The 27,347-nt window shown below is 41.3% G+C and overlaps 1 protein-coding gene across 2 annotated transcripts; it reads left to right on the top strand.

Annotated features, from left to right (window-relative positions):
- The first annotated feature begins 454 nt into the window (after positions 1 to 454).
- On the top strand, positions 455 to 14,903 carry lhx5 (LIM homeobox 5). 2 transcript variants are annotated; one of them, XM_076886739.1, is made up of 6 exons: positions 455 to 609; positions 817 to 1,196; positions 3,038 to 3,261; positions 4,239 to 4,516; positions 7,310 to 7,475; positions 12,908 to 14,903. In XM_076886739.1, exons 2-6 carry the CDS (start codon positions 1,024 to 1,026, stop codon positions 13,255 to 13,257), a joined length of 1,191 nt encoding a protein of 396 aa, XP_076742854.1. In that variant the 5' UTR covers positions 455 to 609; positions 817 to 1,023; the 3' UTR covers positions 13,258 to 14,903. The 2 variants fall into 2 exon arrangements, with proteins under 2 accessions (XP_076742854.1, XP_004566939.1); XM_004566882.2 differs by having other exon boundaries at positions 455 to 1,196.
- Positions 14,904 to 27,347: the final 12,444 nt, after the last annotated feature.

Below are 27,347 nucleotides of genomic sequence, written 5' to 3'. Positions count from 1 at the left end.
TGGTAAATATTGAAATTCCCTTCGATTGGTGGCCACTCTGTTAAAGCGCCGGGTGACCACGCTCTCCCTATTGATGAGCTCCTGCTAATCCATCGCATTTCCCTGCAAATAGCTTTCTGCATGAGAAAAGGCCCGCGTCCCCCCTCCTCCTCCTGTCTTCGCCCAGCACAGCCTTGTTCGGCTACTCCCTCTCCCAACAAGCTACTTCTAGTCCGATTCATTTCAGAGGCGTGCCCGTTGTACCTATGCACTGACATTTTCACGTTCATCGCCAGTAAAATGTTCTGACGTTCATAGTCTAACCTGCAACTGATGCATTCCCTTCTAAAGCCAGTGCCGTCTCCGTGACCCACCGTGAAACTTCCTCATGCCTGTTGGCCTCTATCAGCGCCACTACAAACACCCTGCATCCACGGCCTAGGTGTTTTCTGCTCAGGGTCCGCTCGGAGGCTACAGCTATGAACGTGTAACCATAACAACTGCGCTCTGATTGGCTCTTCTGGCACGGGAATTAACAAGGGCGTCATCCAATCTCAGCGCAGGAAGCGCGTCGCGCTGGCAAAACCTCGTGATAACCAAGGCACAGGGACGTGCAAGTGGCGACGTGAGGTGAGCCTGAAGGAAATTACTGGACCCCAAACAAAGCGTGAGCAAAAGGGATAAATTATTTAGAAGTAAACACGTTTAAAAAATGATGTTTTAACATTGAATTGGCGAGAAAACATGTCTGGTTTGGCCATTACGCAGTCCATCAGCTGGCGCAGCTGAATTTTTTCTCCCCTCTTCTCCTCTGGATTTGTGGATTGTGACAAGTAGCAGGACAGCGACCAAACAGGACCAGGACTACAGCAGTTCTCGGGGATTGTCACTCCGCTGCCTTTGAACGACAGGTCCCTCCAGTTTTCGCCTGACAGCACACCTCTCTGAGCCAAGACGTTGTTCCGCGTAAACTCGGAGTGCCCAAGTCCGAGCAGCGCAGTCCGCGTGGGTAGGTCGGCACTCGGCGTCCTGCAGGCCGGCGATATGATGGTCCAGTGTGCCGGGTGCGAACGGCCCATCTTGGACCGGTTCCTCCTCAACGTGCTGGACAGAGCCTGGCACGCCAAGTGCGTCCAGTGCTGTGAGTGCAACTGCAACCTCACCGAGAAGTGCTTCTCCAGAGACGGAAAGCTCTATTGCAAAATTGACTTTTTCAGGTAACTGAATTTGGAATCAAGAGGTCTTCAAAAAAAAAGAGAGGGAGAGAGAGAGAAAGAAAGAAATCACGCTTTGATTCAAGCATTCGTCAACACCTTTACAATAAGGGAAATTATTTTGGGGTTAAAGATTGATAAAAAAAAAATAATAATAGAAGAACAGGATGAAGAAAAATACAAATTAAAGCCTGGCACATAAAGTCGAGCTCGGTGCGCTGGACTCAGGTCATAGGCCACGTTAACCCGTACTTGGATTTTTTTTTATGGTTAAAGGAATTTAAGATAAATTTAAAAGTATACATTTTCCCTTATTTGTTAATAATATCCGTAATTTTTAAAATGCATGATTTTTACCTATCTCTGTGTGGTGACATTTTTAGGAAATGATATGAACCGTGTGGCGTCAAAAGGGGCCTCTATTATAAAAGAATGGACATATAAATATATTGATTCTGTATCCTCGTGTATTCTGTGCTTATTTTTTTTCTTTTCTTTAAAAAAAATCTATTTCCAGCTCCAGACAACACTTTTATTTCAAACACCCATTAGGCTATTAACCGGTTCACAATTTCCAAAAAGTGTTCCAGATAATTGAGTGATAAGTGAAGCCCTTGTTTGTCACTCTCTTAGCATCATTTTCATTTGTATGTGTCAGTTATTTTCTCCCAAATTGTCTAATGACATGTAAGACACATCAGCCTTTGTTGGGACGGGGCTATTATTGGCCTCGCGCGGCCTTGGCCGTCATATTACCACAGGTCCCATCAAGCGGTGGATTTAAATGGCCAGCCATTAGCTAGGCGAAACAGTAATCACCCTAATGTGTCCATTTGTTGTGTAAGTAGAGTTGTGCCCTTTCGCTGGGGGAGGCTTGGTCACGCATGTGAAAAGCGGATAGTGATGCGATACCATTGTAAGTGAATGGAAAGGCAAGCACAGTGTTAAAACAATGCTCCACAACAAGGGTGTCTGCAGTCACCCAAAGGCTTAACCAGCCCCCGACAGGCGGACTTAAAATCCAGCTACAGCAGGCCCAAAGTGAGCCTTAAGCATCTGTTCAAACTCTTTCCATCAGTAAAGACATCTGGGCAGGCGAGAAATACTGTAAGCGTCACTCAGTCAAATGTGCTTTATCGCACTTCTTTTGAGAGTAATTAAAAAGAGAGAAAGGGGAAAAAACGGACTCACCCCGGCAAATGAGGAGGGGGAATTTTAGTGAATTTATTTTTGGGCTATTTGTGTATCAAATCGATGAGTCTTCCCACCCAGTGCTATTTAAGCGCGGGTGAATATGGATTAAGAGAAGATTTGCACGCTAAGATGCTCCTACTCTGCCTAATCCTATAATATATCCACGAGTACAATGTGTTGATTGTCACTAATACGTTTTGCGTGGGGTTATTGTCAGAGCACCTCAATCAAAATTAGGAAGGTTTTTTAAAAAAAAAAACTTTCTCTAAAGTCTTTTTCTAAATGATTTTAATGGCTATGTTATCAACACTCTCATAGAGAGAGGTGCTCTGGTTGAGTAATTACCTGTTACGTTTTATTTACTAAAAACGTTACAGTGGATTATTATTATTATTATTATTATTATTATTATTATTATTATTATTATTATTATTATTATTATTATGTGTTAGTGACATTTATATCACTTGCTAAACTAAAGGCGTTAAACCTGTTTATTCCTTCTAAATTAATATTATTTTAATACCAGCTTCTTTTTAGTATTAATGATTATATGATGGATGTGGGTAATTTCTAACAGACCCCTTTACGCGCTGCCGTCATAAAAAAAAAAATCTCAATCTCACCTTCATTTTTCGTTTTCCGTGCAGGCGATTTGGCACTAAATGCGCTGGCTGTCTGCAGGGAATCTCGCCGAACGACTTGGTCCGCAAAGCTCGAAGCAAAGTGTTTCACCTAAACTGCTTCACCTGCATGGTGTGTAACAAACAGCTGTCCACGGGAGAAGAACTCTATGTGATAGACGAGAACAAGTTTGTGTGCAAAGATGATTATCTGAGCTCCGGGGCCATAAAGGAAGTCAACTTGAACTCAGGTAAGCGAAGCGACACCAGGCCTGCGCTGCGTTTTTGTCTCCCATTCAACAATAAGCAATGATAACAATAAGAGGGCTGCTGAGGGCGTTGTTTATTTTAATAACCGTGGAACCGATTTAAAAAGAAAGAAAGAAAGAAAGAAAGAAAGAAAGAAAGAAAGAAAGAAAGAAAGAAAGAAAGAAAGAAATCGGATGAATAAATTGGCAATCAGCATTTTAATAGACAAAAGAAAAGCAGAAGTGGCGGCTTTAAATATAAGTTGATGCTGAGCTTTTGCAGCATTCCGCGGAGAGCATCTCACAGTAACCTTATGAGATGAATACTTTCAATATTTACCTCCAAAGAACAATAGCTTTCTGTTATTATACGTCAGGGTCCACTGGGGATGAGTCTGTTGGTCTGGCCGTGTGTGCTGCTCCTCATTCCACTCTATTTATCCTTATAAAAAGCTCAGGAGGGCAGCAACTCCACTCCACACCCTATTTACTAAAGGTGTCACGCGTCCCTTTTTCATAAACCCTTTGTTTTGATCTCCAATATAAATCTCTTCATTTGCTCGCAAATGTAATATGGCTGCATGCCCGTATGTCATCTTTTTTTGTGTGCGTAAATTGGAGATGTTAGCAACTGTGGATTTTTATTTTTTTTTTGGTATTATTTTGCGCATTTGTTTTTTGCGTTTTGTTTGATACTTCAGATATTATTTAAGAAAAATAAATATACAAATAAAGAAAGAAGGGAAAACAGAAACTGGGAGACAAAAATTCACCGAGGGGCGTAAAAACGCATTTCATTTACCATTAGGTCAAGTTTCGGATGCGTAATAGTCAGCAACGCTTGTGTGCATCTCCAAGGCTGATTAAAACAGCCCCCCACCACCACCCACCGCACCCCGCCACCCCCCACCTTGACATTTCGGATCGTGACCTGACCTTCCTTCTTGTTTGTCCCCCCACCCATCCGCCCCGTCCCCCAGTGTCGTCGTGCACAGATAGGAGTTTATCGCCGGATCTGCAGGACCCAATACAGGACGACATAAAAGAGACGGACAATTCAACGTCCTCAGATAAGGAAACGAACAATATTGAGAACGAGGAGCAGAACTCTGGGGCCAAAAGGCGGGGGCCCCGGACCACCATCAAGGCCAAGCAGCTGGAAACGTTAAAGGCTGCTTTTGTTGCCACGCCGAAACCGACCCGGCACATTCGAGAACAGCTGGCACAGGAAACAGGGCTGAACATGCGCGTCATCCAGGTAAGATCAGCTGTGTTGTTTGTGGATCGCTGGAACTTTTTTTTCTTCGATTCAGATGAGGGAGGGATCTGCGGCGACACGGACAGATTAGAGACAGATGACACATTATAAATCAAAGGAATTACTTTTTAATTTTACTGAAATGTGCAGACATTTAATTGAAAGCCTCATCATCTATTAGTGAAATGCCAAAACACGATGCGGACTATTAGATGAATATATGCCACATTTAAACGAACCCCACCACCTGCTGTATGTAAACTGTCTTCCTTGTTTGTTTATTTTGGCTTTATTTTTGTGTTGTGGAAGTATTTCATGAAATATATGGATTTGGTTGATTTTATTTTGTACTGTAGCATTTTTTTTCCTAGCTTGTAAAACCCCCCAAAAAACAGTCCAACATATGGAACTGCAGGCAGCATGGTGCCTAAAATGAGAGTTTCATGTTTGCATTAACAGTAGATTCACAATATGCAGAAAAGCATTGTTTTTAATGTTCACACTTACTTATTTTATTATTTATTTATGATTGACTTTTATAGAAATATGGTTACAACATTTGATACTTTTATTTAAACGCAAGTTGTTTTTTTTAAATTACTGCATTCAAAATCATAAATCACACTTTATTTTTTCTATAAAAAAGAGTCTCCTACTTGCTTGTAATTTCAGCATAAAAACATCAAAGCACACTTTGAACTTACACTAATACATTTTATTGATGCATGAGAAATACATTATTTGTAAAAGAATTTCCTTTTTTGGGGTGCAGACTGTGTTTGTTTCAGCAATAACATGTGATGCACAGCCATGAAATTAGTGAAAGGTTAGCTTTGTTTTTGCCAAAGGTAAGAGGAAACCCACATACAAACATGTTGTGCAATACAACACAAGCATACACTGTTTTTGGACCTCTCTGCCATCCTCAAAACACACACACAGACACACATGCAAGCACACATGCTTGATGCCTGGGTGCAGACTGTGTTAGGATGATTAGCACCATCTCTGCCAACTGTGATGTGGCTTTTTGTGCACTCACTGTAATTATCGCTGATTTCACAGATTTACATACCACCCTCCCCTTTCCCACCTCTCCGCTCTTACTCACTTACAGCCCGTGCCTCTCCACCGCTTCATCTATATCATAAACTGCAGCCAGCATGTGCGAGTGTGCAGCAACAGAGCTCAATCGCTCAATGAATCAATCAATCATTCAATGAACCAGCAAACCAGTCGATATATCAGTCAGTCAGTCTGGGCTGCGATAAGCCCCCCCCCCCCCCCCACCCCCCCACCTCCCCATTCCACCTCTGCACCCTCCGCCTGTGTGTGTTGCTCGGAGCCAAAATGGAGGCTGCGTTTCGTCATCTTCCTCCCTGTTCAGTGTGTGTTAAATACCATTGCTCTCAACGCAGGGAGCCCTGTGAGCCACGCTGCTTCTCCAGCATGCGTATGTAATCCCTAAGCAACGCTCTCTCAAGGGAAGCGAGAGCATTTCCATAAAAATGTACCCTACAGTTAGATGATTGTTCTCAATAAGCAGGTGTTGCGTTTGCCGCTGGAGCACAGAGTGCAGAGCCTAAGTAGTTTTAGGTGTATGTGTGGAAGGGGATATGTGTGTGTGTGTGTGTGTGTTTTTCTTTTTTTTTGTGAGTGTGTTTTTGTTAATCTGTAGCACAGTGGGATTCTCCCTCTGGCATAGCCTAGCTGGTGTGAACATAGATCATTATGCAGCAGTGAAGCAAAGGCGAAACGAGATGTGTTATGTGCTTATAATTCAAAGACATTCTTCCATATGATGCACCGTTTTGCAATTTTGAAACCCTCCTTTGTTTGTCTTTGAAAGACAGTTTATTTAATCTCAGTGGTTTAACTTCATATGGCTTTGTATTTGGGGCCGTTGATATTACTTTGCTATTCATCTGAAATTTGCAACAGGAAACTGCCATCATCACTGGAAAAATGGAGCAGAAATTGTTCCTTTCTTGTTATTATTCAGTCATCGCTGGCTTTCCTAATTTTTCATTTTGATCCTTTTGTGCTTTTTTGACATGAACTCTAACACTGTAGCACAAAACGCCTCCCGATTCATTATGTGCAAACAACGATTTGATTATACCTATGTAATTCTTGTGTCGCACTGCAGAATGTTCATATGAGATTGAGTTCTTTGACTTTTTCTGTTAATGGCATTTTTATGGGTTTTTATACTTTAAAAACCCATAGAACCCATCAAGTCATTTTTGAAGCTGAATTTCAAGCATTTACACCTCAATTAATACAAATGAAAACAGGCCACAGCTAATTGTGGTACAGTAAATACAGTTCAAAATGGGTGCAGAGGTGCCAGATAATTGGGAGGCAAGTACGTTGTGTCATTTCTGGGAAATAGTTTGCAGCTTCTGAATAAAAGCTCTTTAAAGGAATCAATTCATTTGAATTTAATTGTGAAATTTGAAAGTGGTGCAAACTTTGCAACATTGAGCATTAACAGTAAGAAAAACCCTTAAAACGATTAGTTGGTCCATATGTAATTGTTTTAGCTTTTCAATTGTGGTTCACAGATTTTTGTTTTGTTTTGTTTTTGATCACACCCCAGTGTTACTCTCACATCGACATCATTTGTGCGTTTTTACAAGCTCTGCAAGGTTTACTACAGTTTGAGTGAATGGTGATTTGAAAAAGGATGACAATAAACTACAAATTTGTAAAAAAAAAAAAAAAGAAAAGAAAAAAAAAGAAAGAAAAAAGATGAGATCGGCTGATAACTCAGACCCTGGTTTGTTTCAGGTCTGGTTCCAGAACAGAAGATCCAAAGAACGGAGAATGAAGCAGCTGAGTGCTCTGGGCGCCCGACGGCATGCCTTCTTCAGGGGCCCGAGGAGGATGAGGCCGCTGGGAGGCAGGCTGGAAGACCCAGACATCTTAGGACCTGGAGCCTACGGTTACTATGGAGGTAAGAAATGAACGCTGTGACAACAGATGCAGTGCTAGCACAAATTTAGTGCACACTTCTTGCTGTGTCTTTAAATACACTCAGATACCACACCTGCAGGTTCTTTACCTCTTGCAATATTAATGCGCAATATGGAGCAAGTGCAATAGCAAATATAATCTGTATCCCTGGTTTCACACTCAAAAAAAGGTGATATTGTGTAAGCAAACTGCAGTTCTGAGGAAAGCAGGTGCCTGGAGGATGTTTTTCACATTGCAAGTATATCACATAAATCTGCTATATATTAGAATACAGGTGGAGCCCCAGTGTACTTTATTGGATCATTTGCTTTCACATTACTTTCTTGAATCCACTCATCTTTTGTTCAGAGATGAAATGATCAGGACTTGAGTCTAAGTCTAATCTCGTGCACGCTGCACTCAGTTTGTGTGGTACACAATAACCAGCTAAGAAGCTTTTAACTGTTAACTGTTCCGAGCACAGCTCTGTAGTCTGGTTATCTCAGCGCGCCCAGAGGAATGTAAATAAAGTTTCAATCCTGTTGAACTGTCACATTTGTTACATAGCTAGGAGAGAAAATGCTAGATAGGAGCACATATGTTCCAGTGGGACACTTTGCAAACAAAGCTTGCAGCATGGGTGGCATGACTGAAGTGTGATTTTTTTATTTTTTTATTTTTTTATTTTGGCCTTTCAGAATGGTGAACTTCAAAAATGGCACCTGTAATGGCTCCACTATATTTGTGAGAATTGATTTCTGTGCCATTCAGCAATAGAAACACGTCTCCCTTCTTGTCTCTCTTAACTTTTATTCAGCATGAAGTTGCACCTAATAACCCTTTCCAAGATCACAACTTGTGAGTGTCATTCACTTTCTGAAAAGTAGCTAGCTTCCGTCTTAAAAACACAGCTGTGAGAGAAGAATACTTGTTCAAAGAAAGAAAGGGTGAGTTCGATAAGGACGTAAAAATGAATAGAAGATTTATTCATTTTAAAGAGAGATGCATTCATTTTAACCAAAGCCAGACACATACCTCCATACAGGAATATATTTAGCTATTGCTATATAAGATAAGCTAGACTTATTAGTGCACTAATATACTGACCATTCTAATGCAAATAACTACAACGAACAACACCCTGATGAAATATTTCTGCTGCCACAAGGGGAAAACAAGGCATGCATTTGCACTTATAGTCCAAAGGTTTCATTAAAAAAAGGAGTTGGTTTGTTGCTGAAATAGATTCTCCAGTTGGTGTAGAGATTGTCAAAAAAACATTGCTTTTTAAAGGTCATAAAAAAATAAAGAGAAAAAAGACCCTTTGCTTCAAAAGAAAATAATCTCAAGACAAAAGAGCGAGATAACAATACAGCGCTAACGCAACAGCCGCCCCACACTGTACTGCAGGAATAAAGCTGATGCACCTGTCATGCATATCAGCAGTTTGTTTTTGATGGACAGTCTGTGAGCTGCTGTTTCCATACAGCACCTCCTGCACCTCTACCTGAAGGGCCCTGGCATTGAGGATACAATAAACCGGAGCCATCAAGGCTGCAACACAGGGAGTGGGAGGGGAAAAGAGAGGACAAAAAACCTCCATCCCTCGCTCTCATGTCTCTCGCTTTCTTTGCACTCTGCTTTTCACACCCTTTTGTCCCACGGCAGCGCAGGCCAGCCTGCTTGCCTTTATCTAAGCTCGCTGCCTCCTCGTGTTCCTCTGCTGCTGTTCAGAGCGAGCGATGCCTGTGTGTGTGGTATGATGCATCTGCATGTATGAGTGTAATTATAGTTTGCAGAGCTGACACTCCCCTCAGCACCTACCCTGGTCTCTCTCTCTCTCTTTCATCCGCACACACATGAACACACCACAAGACAAGCTTTTTGCTTATCCCCAAGGTCAGCTGAACTAGCAGGAGCCTGTTTGGGAAATCTAACAATTAGCTTGTTTGCAAAACCTTTGATTATACCTCCTGATAATTTATAACAAATAAATAAAACAAAATTACACACTACGACAAATAAATGCAGATTTTACAATTAGGCCGAATGTTTCTTGAGGTATAACCTGTTAGTTCTCGAGCCTCCCCGTTTCGACTGAAATAGCAGCGAGAAGAACATATGGTAGGAGTGGAGAAATGTTAGTGTAGCATCTGGGGCACGGGGATAAAACCTGTCATCGATCTCGGTTCACGGCGGTGCTGAAACCGAATAGATTTAATGCAACTCTGGGAGTTTGGAATGAGAAACAGGAGGCAGTTGAAGGTTTGTAGTAATTGTTGATTAGTAGATGCAAAGAGTGTATAAAGTAACAGGCTATTTGTTAAGCCAATCAATTCTTTCTAAACTGTTTTGGTCATTGCTTATGATGAACAACACACGAAATAGAAAATCACTTAATATTTAATCATTTTAAAAATCACCTTCCAGACTTTTTGCAGTGCAAGCACTGCCTGTGGCTACTTGTCATCTGAGTCCACTGTGCTGGCTGTAGTGGAAGAATAATTGCAGTGCCTGTTTGAAAGCATAGCTGTGTTGATTTAAGATCGATTCATTTTGTTTTTTCTAATAATAGGGGCACATATTCATATAATTTAAGTTTCTTGTATGTAAGGAACAGGTTAGCTTAAAGCTCAATATACAACCTTGGGAACAGCTATAGTCTGTCTTAGTTATTAGATTAAATCTTCCTGTCTGCAACATTAAATCTCAAAAAGTACAAATACAAACCCTTTTTCAGGTCGATTGCTGTATATAGGATATGAGCTCCCCTGAAAACACGATTTGCAACATTTTGGGTGGTCTCTAAAATACTGACAATATACTACTGTTGCGATTCTGCATGTAGAATTAAGCTATTATATTGCATGACTACGTGCAATCACAGTTTAATGTGAATTCTTATGGGTGGATTTGTTTCCTTCAGTCAGAGCTAGCATTTTCTTTTCCACTGTTTGTGCTGAGCTGGTCAAAAGAAGTCTTTGTGCTAAGCTAAGCTGAGTGGAACTGCCCTTTGGTGATTGCATTACATCTATGAGACAACCTCAAGAGTAGCATGGGCTGCCCTTAATAATAGCCTTGGCAAGACGAGTGTTCATCTTAAAGACCATAGTTGTTGCCAGTTTAAAACACTAAATGCACCATACACACTACATGCAAAGAAGTTACAGGGAGTTTGCAGGGTTGATTCAGTAAATGGTTGCCGGCTTCATATCTGCTACATTATTTGATATGTTTAAATTTAGTATAGGTTTCTCATTTGTAGCCGAGACCAGAAGGTCATATTTTGTGTTTCGACTGGCAGATTTCCAGGTACTCTGGATCAAAAGACCATCTTATAAGCGATGATAATCCCTTAGAAAGTTGTTTTAATTATGCAGTCAACAGGGATAGTCTTTGGGGATGTCACTGTTTATTTTTGACACTCAAAACTCTTCTTCTACTATGGGAACCAGAAACAAAATTGTGCTGTAGAAGTACGAGCGAGGAAACAAAGAGATGTCTGAAACCTCTAAGAGGCATAAGCATGCCAGTCAGTGTCATAGGTTAACCAGGAAATATTTATTTATCCAAGTATGCAATGAAGAACATCTTTGAAAGCAACAAAATCTGTTATTAATGTGTCAGTTGTTTGCTCTTTGTTCGCTTTGAAGTGAACGCCAGGAGAAGGTGCAGACATTTTCGGCAAGACGAACCACGACCTGGCTCAGAGTGTTATAGAGGAAGCATTTTAAACATGAAGGTTCTGCAACAGATATATTTTTAGCCATTCTGTATGATGCATCTAGTTTGCACTTTCTGCACTATAAGAGTAAATCTACTCTTATAGGTGTAACAACATGTTGCACAAAAATCTGTGCAATCAAAAGATTAATTCTATTGATGACAAAATATTTGGCTTTTTTTAATAATGTGACTAACGGTCCAAAAAGTCACAATGACCTGCTTTCATTTCATGATTATCACAGTAATGAAAAATTCACTTGTAACCATAAGCTAATCTATAACTTTGCTGTTTGTTGTATTTTATTTATTGGGAATTAATTAGCCTTCAAGTGGCTGAATAGGGTCATGACTGAAATCTTTCCCACCACATATTGTTGATCTATTTACAACTTGTTGTAGTTTATGTATAAAATATTTTTTAATAATATATTTTTTCTGTTAATTATGGATTCCTGGCTAACAGAGCTAGAGTAGAAAGATTAACTACTGCAGAAGCATTAAGGCGAATACTCAATGCCCAAAGTGCTGATGGAGATGAATGGGTTAATGCTGTTAATTCATAAAAATGACTGAAACCCATAATTATTTACATTAGAAATTCTGAGAATGTCAAATAAATGAAAGAGTACAGGTATGCTGAATGACCTCACTCGGTCATTTTCATAATTAGGTAGTTTGGTTGCATGAGGGTTGAAGTCCAAAAGCAAATTCAAGGTTGTGGCGAGAGATTTGGGAAATAAATGTGTACAAAAACATACAGAATGAGCAGTTATACAGTTATTTATGATACTAATCTAATACAATATTAACATAACATTGATAATAAACCTTTAAATATCATGGTTGTCATCGGGGCTTAGCTATCGTGACACTGGATACAAACACAGTGGGAACATGGCAAGATGGAGTCACGCTGACACGATGCTGAAAGCACGATGTAGTGGACAAAACAGTGGAGAGAGGTATAAATAAAAAGGAGAAATAGCATGAAAAAAGATTTCTAACGACATTTTAATGCCATTCTCCTTTTCTAACTTTTAACATCTGAGCTGTTCTTGCTAATTTTGCTTTTTTATTTTTTACTTTTTCAAAATTGATTTTGTGTCGTGAAGTGTTGGTCAGATGAAATGAATAAAAAGATGTCAAACTGTGTGGGACATCTGGTGTTGACCTTTCTTTTGGACTGGTTGAATAATAATAAAAATAGCCATCAAATAATTCTTTGCTGAGTGATCAACACTAAAGTAGAGAAACCACCCGTAGTTCAGCAAATAACCACAACCCAGTAATGTAGAAGCAAGCGACAGCGCTGGTGTTTGTCATCAGACCTGACAGAGAGAAGCAGCCGACAGGACATGGCAGGGCTGCAGGGAAGCTGGAATCTCATTTTGGAATTTCTCATCCAAATCCAGAAGTTTCTGTAGGGGAATCCATCGAGGTACACGCATGGCTGCGAGCTGAATGAGGGAGAGGGAGATGAATGCACTGTGTAAGAGGCGAGAGAACTGAGGTGGAGAGGTGTGGAGTTGTTTATACACTCAAATGAGGCTGTTGGAGACCGGTTGGTTGGGAATTGGACATGATCAATTTCACCACTTAGGTAGGGGTGGAGCCGTGTGTATAAATGTAGACTGCTTGGGGGAACTGTAAGTGTTTTATGTATCTGATAGAAAGTCTAACCACATGTGTTCTCTTCTTACACCACAGAATACCAAGGTGACTATTATGGACCAGGGAGCAACTACGACTTCTTTCCCCATGGCCCTCCATCATCACAGGCTCAATCTCCAGCTGACTCCCCCTACATCCTGGGCTCTGGTCCCGGAGCGATGGAGGGTTCAGGCCACCACCCGTCAGATGACCAAAGGTTCACGGACATGATCTCCCATGCGGAAACTCCCAGTCCAGAGCCGGGCTTACCAAACTCACTTCAGCCTGTCCCGGGGGAGGCATTCGGGGGTGGGCCCAGTCCTCCTTTCTCCTTGGCCAGTAATTCCAGTTACAGCGCTCCAATGTCCCACCAAGGCCAGGAGATGGGAGAAACCACCGCTTGGTAAAGGACAAAAACACAGGGACCATTGCCTAGGCTGAATGTCAGCCTAGTTAATTCAGGAGATGAATTAAAAAAACAAACAAAACAAACAAAAAAAAACCCATTGTGGGGTGAAAATTACAGCTCAGATTTTTATGGACTGATTTTCACAACTGATGAACTGATGGACAGAATCAAGAATGGGATAGCTTGTAGGAGAACGTAATATTTGCTGCCCAGTAGACACTCCAAAGCATATCCCTTCCTGGATTACTGGACTTGAAATATATATATTTAAAAAGAAAAAAAAATGCGATTCCACCCAGCAAAAATGCTTCTCGCCTTCCCCTTGACGTTAACGACGGTATCATCTAATAGGGAGAAATGCCAAAGGGGACATGTTTAGTTCTCTTAGTTTCTCACCACCTTCTTTAAGACATTGCTTCAAAGCAGTATTAGTTTCCATTCTGTTGCTCTTCAATGCCACTTCACGCTCAGCATAACAAAGGAGCCGGTTTTGATACATGCTTTAATGTTCATCTACGCCTGTTTCAATCGAGGCAGCTTATTTTAAACATTCGCCAACATGTCAAATCAAAAGCTGCCACTTGATAGACACGCTGACACCTCCAGCACGGCACTGACATTCTCTAGCCCACGTCTCAGCTATAAGTCCCTTAATGCACACAAAGCGTTCTTGATCATAGCTCAAAAGAAGGATGTCTATACCATTATTCAAAACACGGACACAATTATACAGACACTTGTACCCACACACACACACATACACACACACGGACAAATCTCACACCCATCGAAGCGGCCCTGATAGTTCTGCTCTGCACACTGCTTCACCTGACCTTCCTTTTGTTACTGTCCCTTTTAAAAAACATGTTTTAATGGAATTGATTTTCAAAAGAACATTGAACCCATAATGGAGAATGTCCTTCAACAGCTGAGGTCTCCTTCCTCTAAAGAGAGAAAACAAAAGAGGGGGCAGACAACATCTGTGACATTACCGCTGTCTGCTCCGAAGCACTCATTGCCATCTAGTGGCCACATTTTTAAGGCACAGAGAATTAAAATAAGCTCAAAAGCGGCAGACTCGGGTTGTGTGTGTGTGTTTGTGTCTATCACTGTGTGTGTGAACATCTTTGTGCTTCAAAGGACAAATTCTCTGCATTTTATTTCAGACCGATCAGGGCCAAGTGTCACCACAGCTGCTATTTGAAAAGTCCGCCTTTGTGAAAACATATTAAAAGAAAGAATGATTATTTTTTGTCTCTCAATTCCTAATTTCAACTCCATGTCATTCTTTACTCTCTCAGCTCAATCTCATCTCTACACAAAATGTCTCAAACAGACCACATCTAACACGAGGAATGCTGTTTTTTTCTGCAATGAGTTAGCTCTACTTGAAATTTTGTTTTCAGATCGTCTGTATTTCCTTTCAACATTGTTTCAGATGTAGGAAGAATGTGTCTCTTTTTCTGTTGTATGGAGATATTCTTGGATACAGGACTGAGTGGGAGCTTGTCTGTGTCTTTCTGAACGCTTGCGAGTGTGTATGCTTGTTCGTGTGTGTGTGTGTGTGTGTGTGTGTGTGTGTGTGTGTGTGTGTGTGTGTGTGTGTGTGTGTGTGTGTGTGTGTGTAGATTTATGGGGGGGAATTGGGGCAAGGCTGTATTATTTCTATGTAAATAGCACTGGTAATAAAACCTTCTCTTATAACTTGAAGATCTGGTTTCTTGTTTAGTGTCGTCACACATCTTTTCTTTAATTTGCTGTAAAGCAAAGTAGTACTAGCATGATTTCAAAGCAGCCATAATTTGCTTTAGCTACTCATTAAGTTTGAGAGAACAATATCGCACTCTTAACTCAGCTACACCTGTTTAGCATTTACTGTGCTGATAATGATTACAATAAGAAAAATGATTAGCTTGTTAAAATTATGCATTACAGTAAAACTAACAGCCCAATAAAATACAAAGCAGTTCATATTAGCTTGATCCCAATCAGCTATAACACATATATCTTTGTTAGGACATTTTATAAAAAATTAATCAGTTGTAACACTTTTGATGTTACTGATACTGCTGAAGACACTTATGGATAAATGCAATTTTAGGGTGGTTGCCAGCCTCAACACATGCAAGAATTCACTGCAATGCAGTGGCGAGCACTTTGACTACTTGTTTTACCAATTGTGTTTATCGTGTGTGGATTAAATGCACATTTATTTACTTTTTCAACTATGAGGTTCGAAACACAACATTAGCATTTGATTAGCTTACAAAAATTGCCGTGATGAATATCTTACCCATATGGAAACGATATATATAAATCTTATAAAGTTTGTATCTGTCTTGTGTGAAACTTGTATGAAAAGCATACAAGAGTGAAAATAGATATAAGATCCCTTGAAAAGTTATATAAATGAAACTTGTATGTTTTGGATACTTACTAAAACAATATATGAAAGTAATGAGAAAGTGGCCACTTTCATGAGTAAATGAAGTAGGCCACATCTTATGCAAGTCTTTTGTAAGTTTTTACTATTTCTTTTCCATACTGGTAGCTACCAGCGGCAGAGGCAAAGTGACATTATCCTTAATCTGGGGTCATGTTTAATGGTTAATTTTGATTAAGCTGAATATTGTCTGTCCTTCAATACTATTTTTGCTCTTCGCCTCCACTCATGGGTGGAATGTCTGGCTCTCTGTTTGCTAAATGCTCAATAACCAGCTAGTTCGTAACTTGACTCTCTCTGATATCTGCTGTTCCAGTGGGTTTGTGAGGGGTTGTTCACTGCTAGCTAGGGGTGCAACGATACTCGTATCGATATTGAACTGTTCGATACAGTGTTTTCGGTTCGGTACGCATATGCATCGAACAATACAAAATTTTAATTTATTTTATCAACTTTTCTTCTGACGATGCTGTCCGTGTTGAGAGCTCAGTGGATCTGCATTCGACTACTCCGCCTAGGCTGCACTGTCGAGCGCAGATCCACTAAGGGCAGCGCAAGCTAGCAAGACAGAAGCTAAGCACGTTGCAACATGGCAAATTGAACCTCCCCCACCCTCATTCAGATCTGGCCTTTGGAACTATTTTGGTCTTCATGTGAAGTATGACCCTGAAGGTAAGCACGTCATGGACTAAAGTAAAACAGTATGTTGGATGTGCCACGCAATGCTCAATTACATGGGTGGAAACTACTGCGTTAGCGTAGTTAGCTCGTTAACGTGTTGACGCCGTCCAGCCCCTCGCACGGGGTGATCCGCGGTAGCTCGTTAACGGAGATTTGCCGTGTGGCGTTAATGTCATTTCAGATTAACGCTGACAGCACTAGTGGGAACACAACGAATATGACTGCACATTTACGCCGACATCATCCTAGTGCAAAGACAAGTGGACGCAGACAAAAACAACAAGCACGCATGCTACAAACTTTACCCGAGTCATTTAGACCGTTAGCACATGATTCTCCTTATGGGGACCTGATATGTTTAATATGCTTGTGTCGCATTGGACAGTTACACCTCCACTGTCTTGGACTACATCTGTTTCTGTGTGGACAATGTAACAACTTGGAAACGATTCCGTGTGTTCCCTAATAATCCACCCTGGATGACACACGGAGTTCAACAACTTATTCGAACAAGGAACAACGCTTTCAAATCCGGGGACCAGGAGGCATACAGTGCTGCCAGGGCCAACCTGAGAAGAGGCATCAAGACTGCCAAGCAGCAGCACAGGAGGCGTATCGAGGCCAGGTTTGAGAACAACACAAACCCAAGGCAGGTCTGGGAGGGCATCAGGGCTATCACGGACTACAAAAGAAGAACACCATCACCCTCAGCCGACAGTTCTACTCTGGCTAAGGATCTAAATCTCTTTTATGCCCGTTTTGATAGGGAGAACACCGACCCTGTCCTGTTCCCTCTCCCCTCAACCGACCTATATATAACACCTCGTTGTCCTGTTCACTGGTACCATCCTGTTTCAAAGCAGCAACCATCGTTCCCATCCCAAAACAGTCAAATGTCACATGTCTGAACGATTTCAGACCTGTGGCACTCACCCCCATTCCCGCCAAATGCCTGGAGAGACTGGTCATTAAACACATCAGAGCTGCTTTTCCACCATCCCTGGACTCGCACCAGTTTGCATACAGGGAGAACCGGTCAACCGAGGATGCGATCGCCACAGTGCTGCACACATTACTGAAGCACTTGGAACACAGGAACACCTATGCACGGCTCCTCTTTGTAGACTACAGCTCGGCTTTTAATACCATCCGGCCATACAAACTCCGTCCCAAACTCCACCAACTGGGACTTAACTCCTCTCTGTGCAACTGGATTGTGGACTTCCTCACTAACCGTAGACAGAGTGTCAGAGTGGGTAAGAACACCTCTTCCACCCTTGTGGTCAACACCGGTGCCCCTCAGGGGTGTGTTCTGAGCCCTCTGCTATACACTCTCTTCACCCATGACTGTATTTCCTCCTGCGCGTCCAATCTCATTGTTAAGTTTGCAGATGACACTACAGTGCTCGGACTTATATCCAACAATGATGAGACAAACTATAGGACAGAGGTGCAACAACTAGAGTCATGGTGCCACGACAATAACTTGGTCTTAAACACCAAAAAGACCAAGGAGATCATTGTAGATTTCCGGAAGAGGGGTCATAACAACCATCTGCCTCTCTTCATTGGCAGTGAGGCGGTGGAGAAGGTGAGCAGTTTTAAATTCTTGGGGGTAACTGTGACCGAGGACCTGTCCTGGGGCAACCATATCACCTCAGTTGTACGGAAGGCCCAACAGCGCCTCTACTACCTGAGGAGACTGCGGAGCGCACACATTCCCAGATCTCTGATGTTGAACTTCTACAACTGTGCCATCAGCAGCGTTCTGACGTATGGATTTCTAGTGTGGTTCCCCAGCTGCACCAAGGCCGATCAGCAAGCACTCCAGCGGGTGGTGAAAGAAGCTGGCAGAATTATTGGAACAAGTCTGCCAGAGATCAGTAATATCTTCCCCACTCGCTGTCTGAGGAGGGGTGCACAGTATCCTGCGGGACCAACATCACCCTGCGCGCCACCTTTTCCATCTGCTGCCCTCAGGGAGAAGGTACAGGTCTATACAGGCCAGAACATCCAGACTGGCCAACAGCCTGTATCCACAGGCTGTGAGGCTCCTGAACTCTCTGCCCCCCTCTCACGGACAATAACCATATCCAACTTCTTAATAGCAATGAACTGGTCTGCATTGGTGCATCATATCTTTATTCTCTTCCCCCTCCTGCCCCCCCCCCCCTCTTTCTTAAATAGATAACTATCATATCTGATATCATATCTCACAGTACAATAATATTGAATGGGTTGCATTGTTGTATTTTGTCATGTTTCTCAGGTCTTTGTCTGAATTTCTACGAACATTATTGCTAAGGATTGTCTTATTGCATTGGAGTCACACTGGGTTAAATATGTACACTTGGGTTTTAAGGGGTATTTATTATTTTCTTCTTTTTTTTGGGTTGTATGGAAGCCCCAAACGCAATTTCATTGTTCTTGACAATGACAATAAATAAATAAATACTAAATACTAAAATGCTGCTGAGAATATAGCCCAGAAGAAGCGTATAGTATAGCTTTTATTTTGGAAAGAGCCATTTCTCTGTAATAAACTCTTTTTTCCAAAGATGAGTGATTTCTCGATCAGATAGATTAATTTTTTTATTACTTTGTTGTTTCAGCAACATTAAATTTAAAAACTGTACTTTTGCGTTAAAATATATATTTATAATTTTAATAAATGGCAAATTAAAAAAGCATGAACATTTTTTGTATCGAAAAAATATCGAACCGTGACACCAAAGTATTGAACCGAACCGAACCGTGAATTTTGTGTATCGTTGCACCCCTACTGCTAGCAGCAGGGACTAAACCACATAACGACTTGTAGTATTGAAAAATAGTCAACATGTAAGTGCTAAAATGTATTACTCCTAATGTTTTTTTTTTTGTTTGTTTTTTTTGTTTTTTTTGCCTGTCCCGTTTGGCTCTTTTGCCATCAGAATTGTTGTCTAAAGGCAAAGAAAGATGCCCAATGGATTTACTTTACCAAATTGACCATCCCAGCCTTGCCGTAATGGTCCATTTGATTCACCTTTTATTGTTTATTTTATTTTCACTTACTGAATACGGGACAGACTTGACTGGGGGAAAGAAGGGGAGAAAGAAAGAGGGAAAGAGAAACAGCTGAGAAGAGGGACGGGGGAGAAGGGCAAAAGACAAAAACCAACAGAATGAGCAGTAAAAAAAAAAAAAAATGCATATATCAATCACCTGGATCACCTGCTGAGAAAGAAAAAAGAAAACAAGCAGAAGAGAACAAGAGTAATAGAATAAACAACATCACAATGATATATGGGAATATGACAGTAAATACTAAATATTAAACATTATTGTGCAGCACATAAGATCAACAGAACACAGTGTGCTTTGAGGTAGGAGCCAAAAAGGGTGTAGTTTGTGGGTGTGATCACCCGTGTGTACACCTGTCAGCATGGACGCGCTTGTTTGTTTGTTTTTTTAAAAGGTTCCTTCATGTAATAATCTGCTAGAGGGTGTGGGGGGGGGGGGGGGGGGGGGGCACAGCCCCGTCCTCCAGGGCATGAAGCAGGTATGGAGGAGATCAAAACTCCAGACATCCAGAGGCGCCCAGAACACAAGAGACCAAGGAAGACCAACAGAGGGGCAGCCGCGCCACTGTCCCAGAAAGAGCTGAGGAGAGTCCCAGATGAGGGCTCACTCAGCAGCCACGGAGCAGAAGCCAGGGGGGGTTGCAGTGACACGCCCGTGAGCTCCGCCGGCAGCCAGCCGTGCCTGAGTGACCGAGCCCCAGGCCGAGAGGCCAGGGGCACCCCACCTCCGAAGTGGCCCGAGCGAGCCCCAGGCTCCAGGCCCCGATAAGCGGCCGCCAAGGAGTGAGCCGGTGTGTACCTGGACGCCCATCCCCGGACACAAAGAACCACCAACGCACCGATGTCTGAGGGAGTCCGCCACTGGCAGGGGAAGTGCTAATGATGACTTGCACCCTTACTCCAGCAGTGGAGTAAGGGTGCAAGTACCGATGAGGTCCTGCATTAAAATGATCAGCCTCTCCTTCTCTCTCTTTCGCTATGGTCGGCAGCAGATCACATGACATGGACTAGCAGCCAGCACATGACATGGACTAGCAGCCAGCATTGATGGGGGGCAGTCGGCTCGAATCACTTTGCTGTGCAGAAGTGGATCAGTGAACTCACCACACACTAGGACAGTTTACTGTGTGCGCAACACATTTTTTGTTGCAATTTTCAAGTAGGGTCATGCTTTCAAACTAGCTCCAAGCTAGCAAATGACCTTTTTTTAGTTTCAAAGAGACGTGAGGGTACCTCCCAAAGTTTGACCTGCACAGGCCCATCCACTCACTGTCCTCTTCAGGTCATGCTGTTACCACCTTTGCTGCAGAAGCACTAAAATGTATAATCCAGGAAGGGATGGGTGCTGTTCATTGTTTTTAAATTCCTTAACAAATGATGTGGCTTGTTGTGTGAATAACTGCACTAACAGTTTGTGCTGTGACAGTAACATTTTATTTTATTTTACAGTGGTCCCTCACTATAATGCGGTTCACCTTTCGCGGCCTTGCTGATTCCCAGATATTTTTTTTTGTGCAATTTTACAGGCTTTTTTTTTTCTTTGTTTTTTTCTTACAGCATTTTGTGTTCTGCGTCCTGATCGGCTGTAGACCATTGTCAATCAATCTCCTCCGTGCCGTGTCTCCTGTACAGTACAGAATGCATTCAGCTTGTCAAATTTACATAAATCTTCAATCGCTAGCAGCGCAACTCTGAAGTGCTGGACCGTATGGTTGTAGGTTTTCTCCCCAACAAACACAACAATGTTGACGAAATGTTTTGCACCGTCAAAGCCGCCTGCGATAGCACCCAAAAGGCGGAGGAAGATGCTAACCATCGCACAAAAAGTTGGACTTCTGGACATGCTAAAGGAAGGTAGAAGTTACCATATTTTTCGGATAATAAGGCTAATTAAGCAAAACAAAACAGTCAGATAAGTCAAACTTTACTCAACTCATTCTTCTTGCTTCCTCTACTTCCATACTATTAATTCATTAATGTTGAATTCTTTCGCAACTTTTCTATTCCCGTGTTTTGGACCTGTAAACAGGGTTTGATCTTGAACTTTGAGAGTGTTTAAACAAGAGAGAAAAATGTGAAAATGTTCATGCCTGTCTGAGAAAAGTGTATAAAGTGTGTAGTGAGGGGCTTTACAGTCTTAAAACATCAATAATAATTGTAAAAAATGAAGTTGGCTACTTCGCAGATTTCACCTATTGCAGGTTATTTTTAGAACGTAACTCCCACGATAAACGAGGGACCGCTGTATAATGTTTGTGTGTTGATGCATCTTGCTAATCAATCTATTGGTCTCATCTAAATATGAACTCTTTTGGCAATAATAAACAAATAAATAAATAAATAACTACACAATGAAAGAAAGGGATGCTGGTAGCTGAAATCTTGAACTTGAGGATCCAAATTAGTAGTCCACAAACCAATGAATGACATCGCGTGTGTCATGTCCATCTTTTATATACAGTCTATAAACTGGAAAAACAAAGCAGTTAAAGACTACAGTGACTGTGGTGACAATACTCTGTGGATTTGCTATTGAGACCCTGCACATTGCAAATAGTGATTTGAGTTCCTGCTATTATAAAACAAATATTGGTTACTGTAGTGCAGTCATTTAACTTGCAATAACACACTTGAGTTAAATTGACTGACAAAAAACTAAATTGCACCATGAACAGCAAGATGAAGAAAGCATAAATCAAATTCTTTTCTCCATCCCCTTAAAACTGGCTCTGGAGTCAAGATTTGTCTAAAGCCCTCAGGCACAAACCCAACACCAGAAATCCCCTTCTTGTATGAAACTGACTTCAGACCAGTGCCCCTTGGCAGCCTTGTCCCTCTCCAGGTCCCTTGAACCCCCCCCCCTCCCCCCACCCCCCAACCTCCTCATCCCCTTATCCCCCTCTTTATCCTCTCCTCTCTCTCTGTGGGGCCAGGTGGACAGACGGTGGCCAGGTCTGCAGTAATTTTCCCCCTGACTGGTTTTAATGTAAAGGGTAATGTGAGAGGAGACAGGCAGGAGACACTGTGTGTGTGTGTGTGTGTGTGTGTGTGTGTGTGTGTGTGTGTGTGTGTGTGTGTGTGTGTGTGTGTGTGAGATTCTTATATATGTTAACACACTTTCTCACACACTTGCGCACACACAGAGGTGGATGTGGTCCTCAGCATCTACCAGTCCATTACCAAAAAGCTCTACATCCTCTTTATTTATTTCTTCCTTGCCCCCTTTGTTTACTCTCTGGAGTATTTTCCTCAATTCAGGTTTTTATCACTCCAACTTCTCCAGCAGAGCAAGATACACACTCTCTTTTAGACCCTCACACACACACATAGGAGAGAGAGAAAAATTCTGGCAATGTATTGGTAGTTGCCCAAAACAAGTCAGGTCTCTGTGTATATGCATACACCTGCAAACATGTATATGCACAAATAGAATAGCACAAATGGCACACATATGCACAGAAACTTGTACCAAGGCCTAAACACCTCTGGTAACCTTCACCTTCCTTTCACCCAGTAGCATCTGGTTATCATTCTCTCTCTCTCTCTCTCTCTCTCTCTCTCTCTCTCTCTCTCGCTCTCTCTCTCTCTCTCTCTCTCTCTCTCTCTCACACACACACACACACACACACACACACACACACACACACACACACACACACACACACTCTCTCTTTAAGGTGCACATTCACAATTGTGCAGCCTCTGGATCATGCACACACATATATGAGAATGCACACACACACACACACACACACACACACACACACACACACACACACACACACGCAACAATCCCATTAACATCAGTACGTTTGTAATGGATGTGTTTGCAGTGCTGCTGTGGGAGAGAGGAGAGACCTGAAGTAGCTGTTATAAATCACTCGCTTGTTCCCCCCTCCCCCTATCACGTACAAACATGCACACACACACACACACACACACACACACACACACACACACACACACACACACACACACACACACACACAGAGAAGAGTCCTCTATGGCATCACTACATGGGGCTCCCATTCACTAACTCTGCAGCAAACACACTCTCACATACATATGTGCATAGCCGTTCCCCCCTTCTCCTTTCTATCCTTACCGCCCGGGGTGGGGAAATCCTATTACCCTATGAAGAGGAGGAACACATCATTAATTACATTCACATGCTTTTTTACACACACAAACATGTATGTATGCCAGATTTCCTTGCAGCACAGGCTTCGTCACTTAGATCACAGCTACTCGCGCTGCCACCAAACTCAAAAAATAAGCTGTATCATGCAGCTATATTTTGTAAATTTATCTGCCAACTGCTCTTGACAAGTGACATTAAAGCTGAGCCACTTTATCTGATGGTGTGTACGCACGCACGCACGCACGCACGCACGCACGCACGCACACACACACACACACACACACACACACACACATTCAAACATAGGGCCCCTGCCTTCACAAGAGGAATATGTCATGACGTGGAAAACCAAAGTTACGATAGCTGAGAGAGATTTCAGGGAACATGGACAGGCAGATCAGGGACTGTCAGAGTGTCTTCCCCAGATTTATTCAGAGCCTCAGCAGCCTTTTCAAGGTTTGCAGGATAGATGGGTGCCATAAAGTGATACATGCTCACTATAACATGAGTAGAAGAGGAGGAAGCCATGCACAGCTAGGGTGTCAGGGCTGTACAAGCCAAACTAGAACTAGAACTTGACTTTAATCGGGTTTATCTTGAACAATAACTGTTAATATTTGAGTTTTGGTCTCTGCCATAAACCATAGCTACATTTAAAGAACAAATTAGAGCAAAGGATGGAGTCCTGAAAAGAATTTTTAAAAACATAATTACTTAAATTTGGCACAGAAGTTCACAAACACAATTTCACAGCATATATGTCATATGTGAAGATGATAGATGGATAGAGTCACTCACTTCCTGATACATAACGAAATAATACCATGGGATACTTATAACTGAGAAAAATCTCTTTAAAAATATAATACGAATATAAAGGTCTGGCCACCCTGTTAAAAAGGAAGTTAGGAATATGTGTTTGAAACATACTACATTCATAGGTGTAGTAAGATAACTCTATAAGATAAGATAAAATAACTCTTTATTGTCATTGCACAGTCATACATATACAGTACAGTACAATAGTTCAATGAAATTGGAAAACTGTCCCACGTCAGCACTACGTACAACACAACACGACACGGCACATCACAACACAACAAATAAAATTAAGAATAAGTGTATGTGTATTGCACATTGTTATTATTGCACCTTGTTATAAATATAAATATTATTATTGTTATGGTTGTCCCCCCCCACCACCAAAAAAAAAGTCCAGGAGGTAGCCAATCAGGTCAGTCTTTTACTCTTCAGCAATAACATGTCGGTTTTCACTTCTCATCATTGTTATCATTTTGTTCACATTTAACGTTTTGAGATTTTAAACTTGGAAACGGGCCCGTTTTTGTCTGAAATAAGAAAAAACGGAGAGCAAGGCCTACAGTATGTGCAGAGCCTCTTCCTCTATCACACAACCACAGCACCACCAAGTGGATCCAGACTGCCACTGCAAAGACGCAGATCACGGCTGACCTCATAGTTTTTGTGTTAGAGCAGGATAACTGAAGAAGATGCAGATTTGAATAGAAAAACACAGAGAAGCACAGGCACTGCCTGTATAATGACTTTGCAAGTCAAATATAACGGAAGCACTTCTTGTATCCAGCAGAGCCAAATAAAGTGGTAAGAATGCACGTACTTTGTCATCAAGGTCAGGAAATTTTTAGAAAAGAAAAAAAGAGATTTAAAAAAAAAGAAGAAGCTTTTTAAAAAAAACAAAACAAACAAACTCTGTGATGAGCAGAGACCTTGGTGTTCTTTCTTTGTAGTTAAATTTTTGTACAAGCAGAACATTGCCTCATTTTTCTTTTCAGTCTTTTCTGCTCTTTGTGCATATCATAAACAGCTAAATTCAGCAGATCTTCTAAATTTAATTTAAAAGATAATTTATTTAGCCTCCAGCTCTATGTCACAAACTCTGCCATATTTTCACATAAATTTAGGCAAGGAGTAAAATGTAAAATGCTATTTAATTTCTATCATATACTCAATCAGTTGTAATAATTTCACAAAGAAAATTATTAAGTGACACATTACCATCACTGAATATAAGAGTTCAACATTCAGGGAAAGATACATATTTGCTTCATAGCAGAACACAGACCCAAATCTCAGGTAAATTTGCAGCTTAGGCCAATAGATGTGAGATCCAACACAATGTGCACTTCATGGGATGTAAGATCTCCAAGCTCTCTAGTCAAAAATAGCACTAACAAACAACTCTGTTTTTTAGTGATAAATGTTATATGTCATGTTACATGTTACATGTTACATGTTAGTGCTATACAATATTATTTACTATATACCATGATTTATTCTAGGTTTACTGAAAGGAGGTTTCATTGCACAGCCTAATGAAATCACTGCATATACACACTGACTGCCACCACACTGTTACTCCCTGTAAATTTTTCAATTTCTCAAAAGATACAAATCTTTTTTTTTTTTATAAATGCAATGTTTTAAAAAAGTTGATTATACTTTCTAAACTTTACATTTTTCCAAAATACAGTCAGTTCAGTTTAGTTTTTCATATCTCAGCTTAGAGACGGAAAGCAAAGAGAAAACTCTTACATAGGCAAATACACTCACTGGCCACTTCATTAGATACTGCCTTGGTTCAGGCCCTTAGTTAATCATCAAACAAGCTGTTTTACCTCCCTTCATTATGTAGTCATGGTTTATATGAGCAGACATTGCTGTAACAAAATGTAAACACTCTCTGGAAAATTTATTGGGTACAATTGTTCAGCTGGTTGTTAATAATTTAATCAGTTACATGGCCGCACCTCAGTGCATTTATGTTTACAGACGTGGTCAAGGTGACCAGCTGAAGTTTACACCTCCAGCAGAATCAGGCTCAGTGAGGGGTGACCATATGCCATGACCAGTTGGGGTGAAAGGAGGAAGACAGGATAAAAACACATTGTGGAAGAGAACCATAAATTAATAATGACTAATAATCAAATACAAAGAGGTGTATACAGACATAGTGAGTGAAAAAAGATGAAAAATTGAACAACAGAAATAAAAACAAAATTTTTAAAAAGTGAAGTGGTCTGATTAGTCTTGATTTGTGTCTGAATTTAAAGTAAACAATATAAAAACATGGATCCATCCCACCTTGTATCAGTAGATGCTGGTTCATGCTGGTGTCGGTGGTGTAATGATGTAGGGGATGTTTTCATGGCACAGTATCAACTCTTTAAAATCAATATTAACAGTAGATAAATGCCACAGCCTACCTGAGTATTGCTGTTGGCCATGTCCATCCCTTTACAACCACCCATCTCCCATCTTTAGTGTATCAATCAGAAGCTAAAATCATCACAAACCCATTTCTTTAACATGACATTGAATTCATTGCACTCAAATGACCTCCACAGTCATCAGATCTCAATGCAAATGAGCATCTCTGGGATGTGGTGGAACAGGATCACAAATATGTGCAGCCAGCAAATCTGCAGCAACTGTGTGACTCTGTCATGTCAACATGGACCCAAATTTCTCAGGAGCATTACCAGTACCTTGTTGAATCTGTGCCATGAAGAAACTAAAAGCTGCTCTAAAGTTAAAGTCTTTGACTTGAAAACTTTTACAAGGGTACATTCACATTTGAATTTACATTGTGTGTAAAGGTAATACAAGCACTCTAAGACAAAAAGCACGGCCTCAGGTAAATAGCAATGTCATGTTTTAAGGTAATGCTGGTCATTTAATCAGTATCTTTGCTTAAGAGACTGGAGTGGCTAAACAATGGG

Source organism: Maylandia zebra, linkage group LG7 (genome assembly GCF_041146795.1).
Source record: "Maylandia zebra isolate NMK-2024a linkage group LG7, Mzebra_GT3a, whole genome shotgun sequence".
Classification (NCBI taxonomy): domain Eukaryota; kingdom Metazoa; phylum Chordata; class Actinopteri; order Cichliformes; family Cichlidae; genus Maylandia; species Maylandia zebra.
The sequence above is the reverse complement of the archived record's forward strand: the minus strand, read 5'-3'. Positions and strand labels throughout refer to the sequence as shown.

What these genes read in the sequence shown, in the direction of transcription:
- lhx5 (XM_076886739.1), top strand. Translation starts at nt 1,024, where the DNA reads ATGATGGTCCAGTGTGCCGGGTGCGAACGGCCCATCTTGGACCGGTTC. An exon ending in GGAAGTCAACTTGAACTCAG is followed by an intron (nt 3,262 to 4,238) that starts GTAAGCGAAGCG and finishes CCCGTCCCCCAG; the next exon opens with TGTCGTCGTGCACAGATAGG. An exon ending in TGAACATGCGCGTCATCCAG is followed by an intron (nt 4,517 to 7,309) that starts GTAAGATCAGCT and finishes GGTTTGTTTCAG; the next exon opens with GTCTGGTTCCAGAACAGAAG.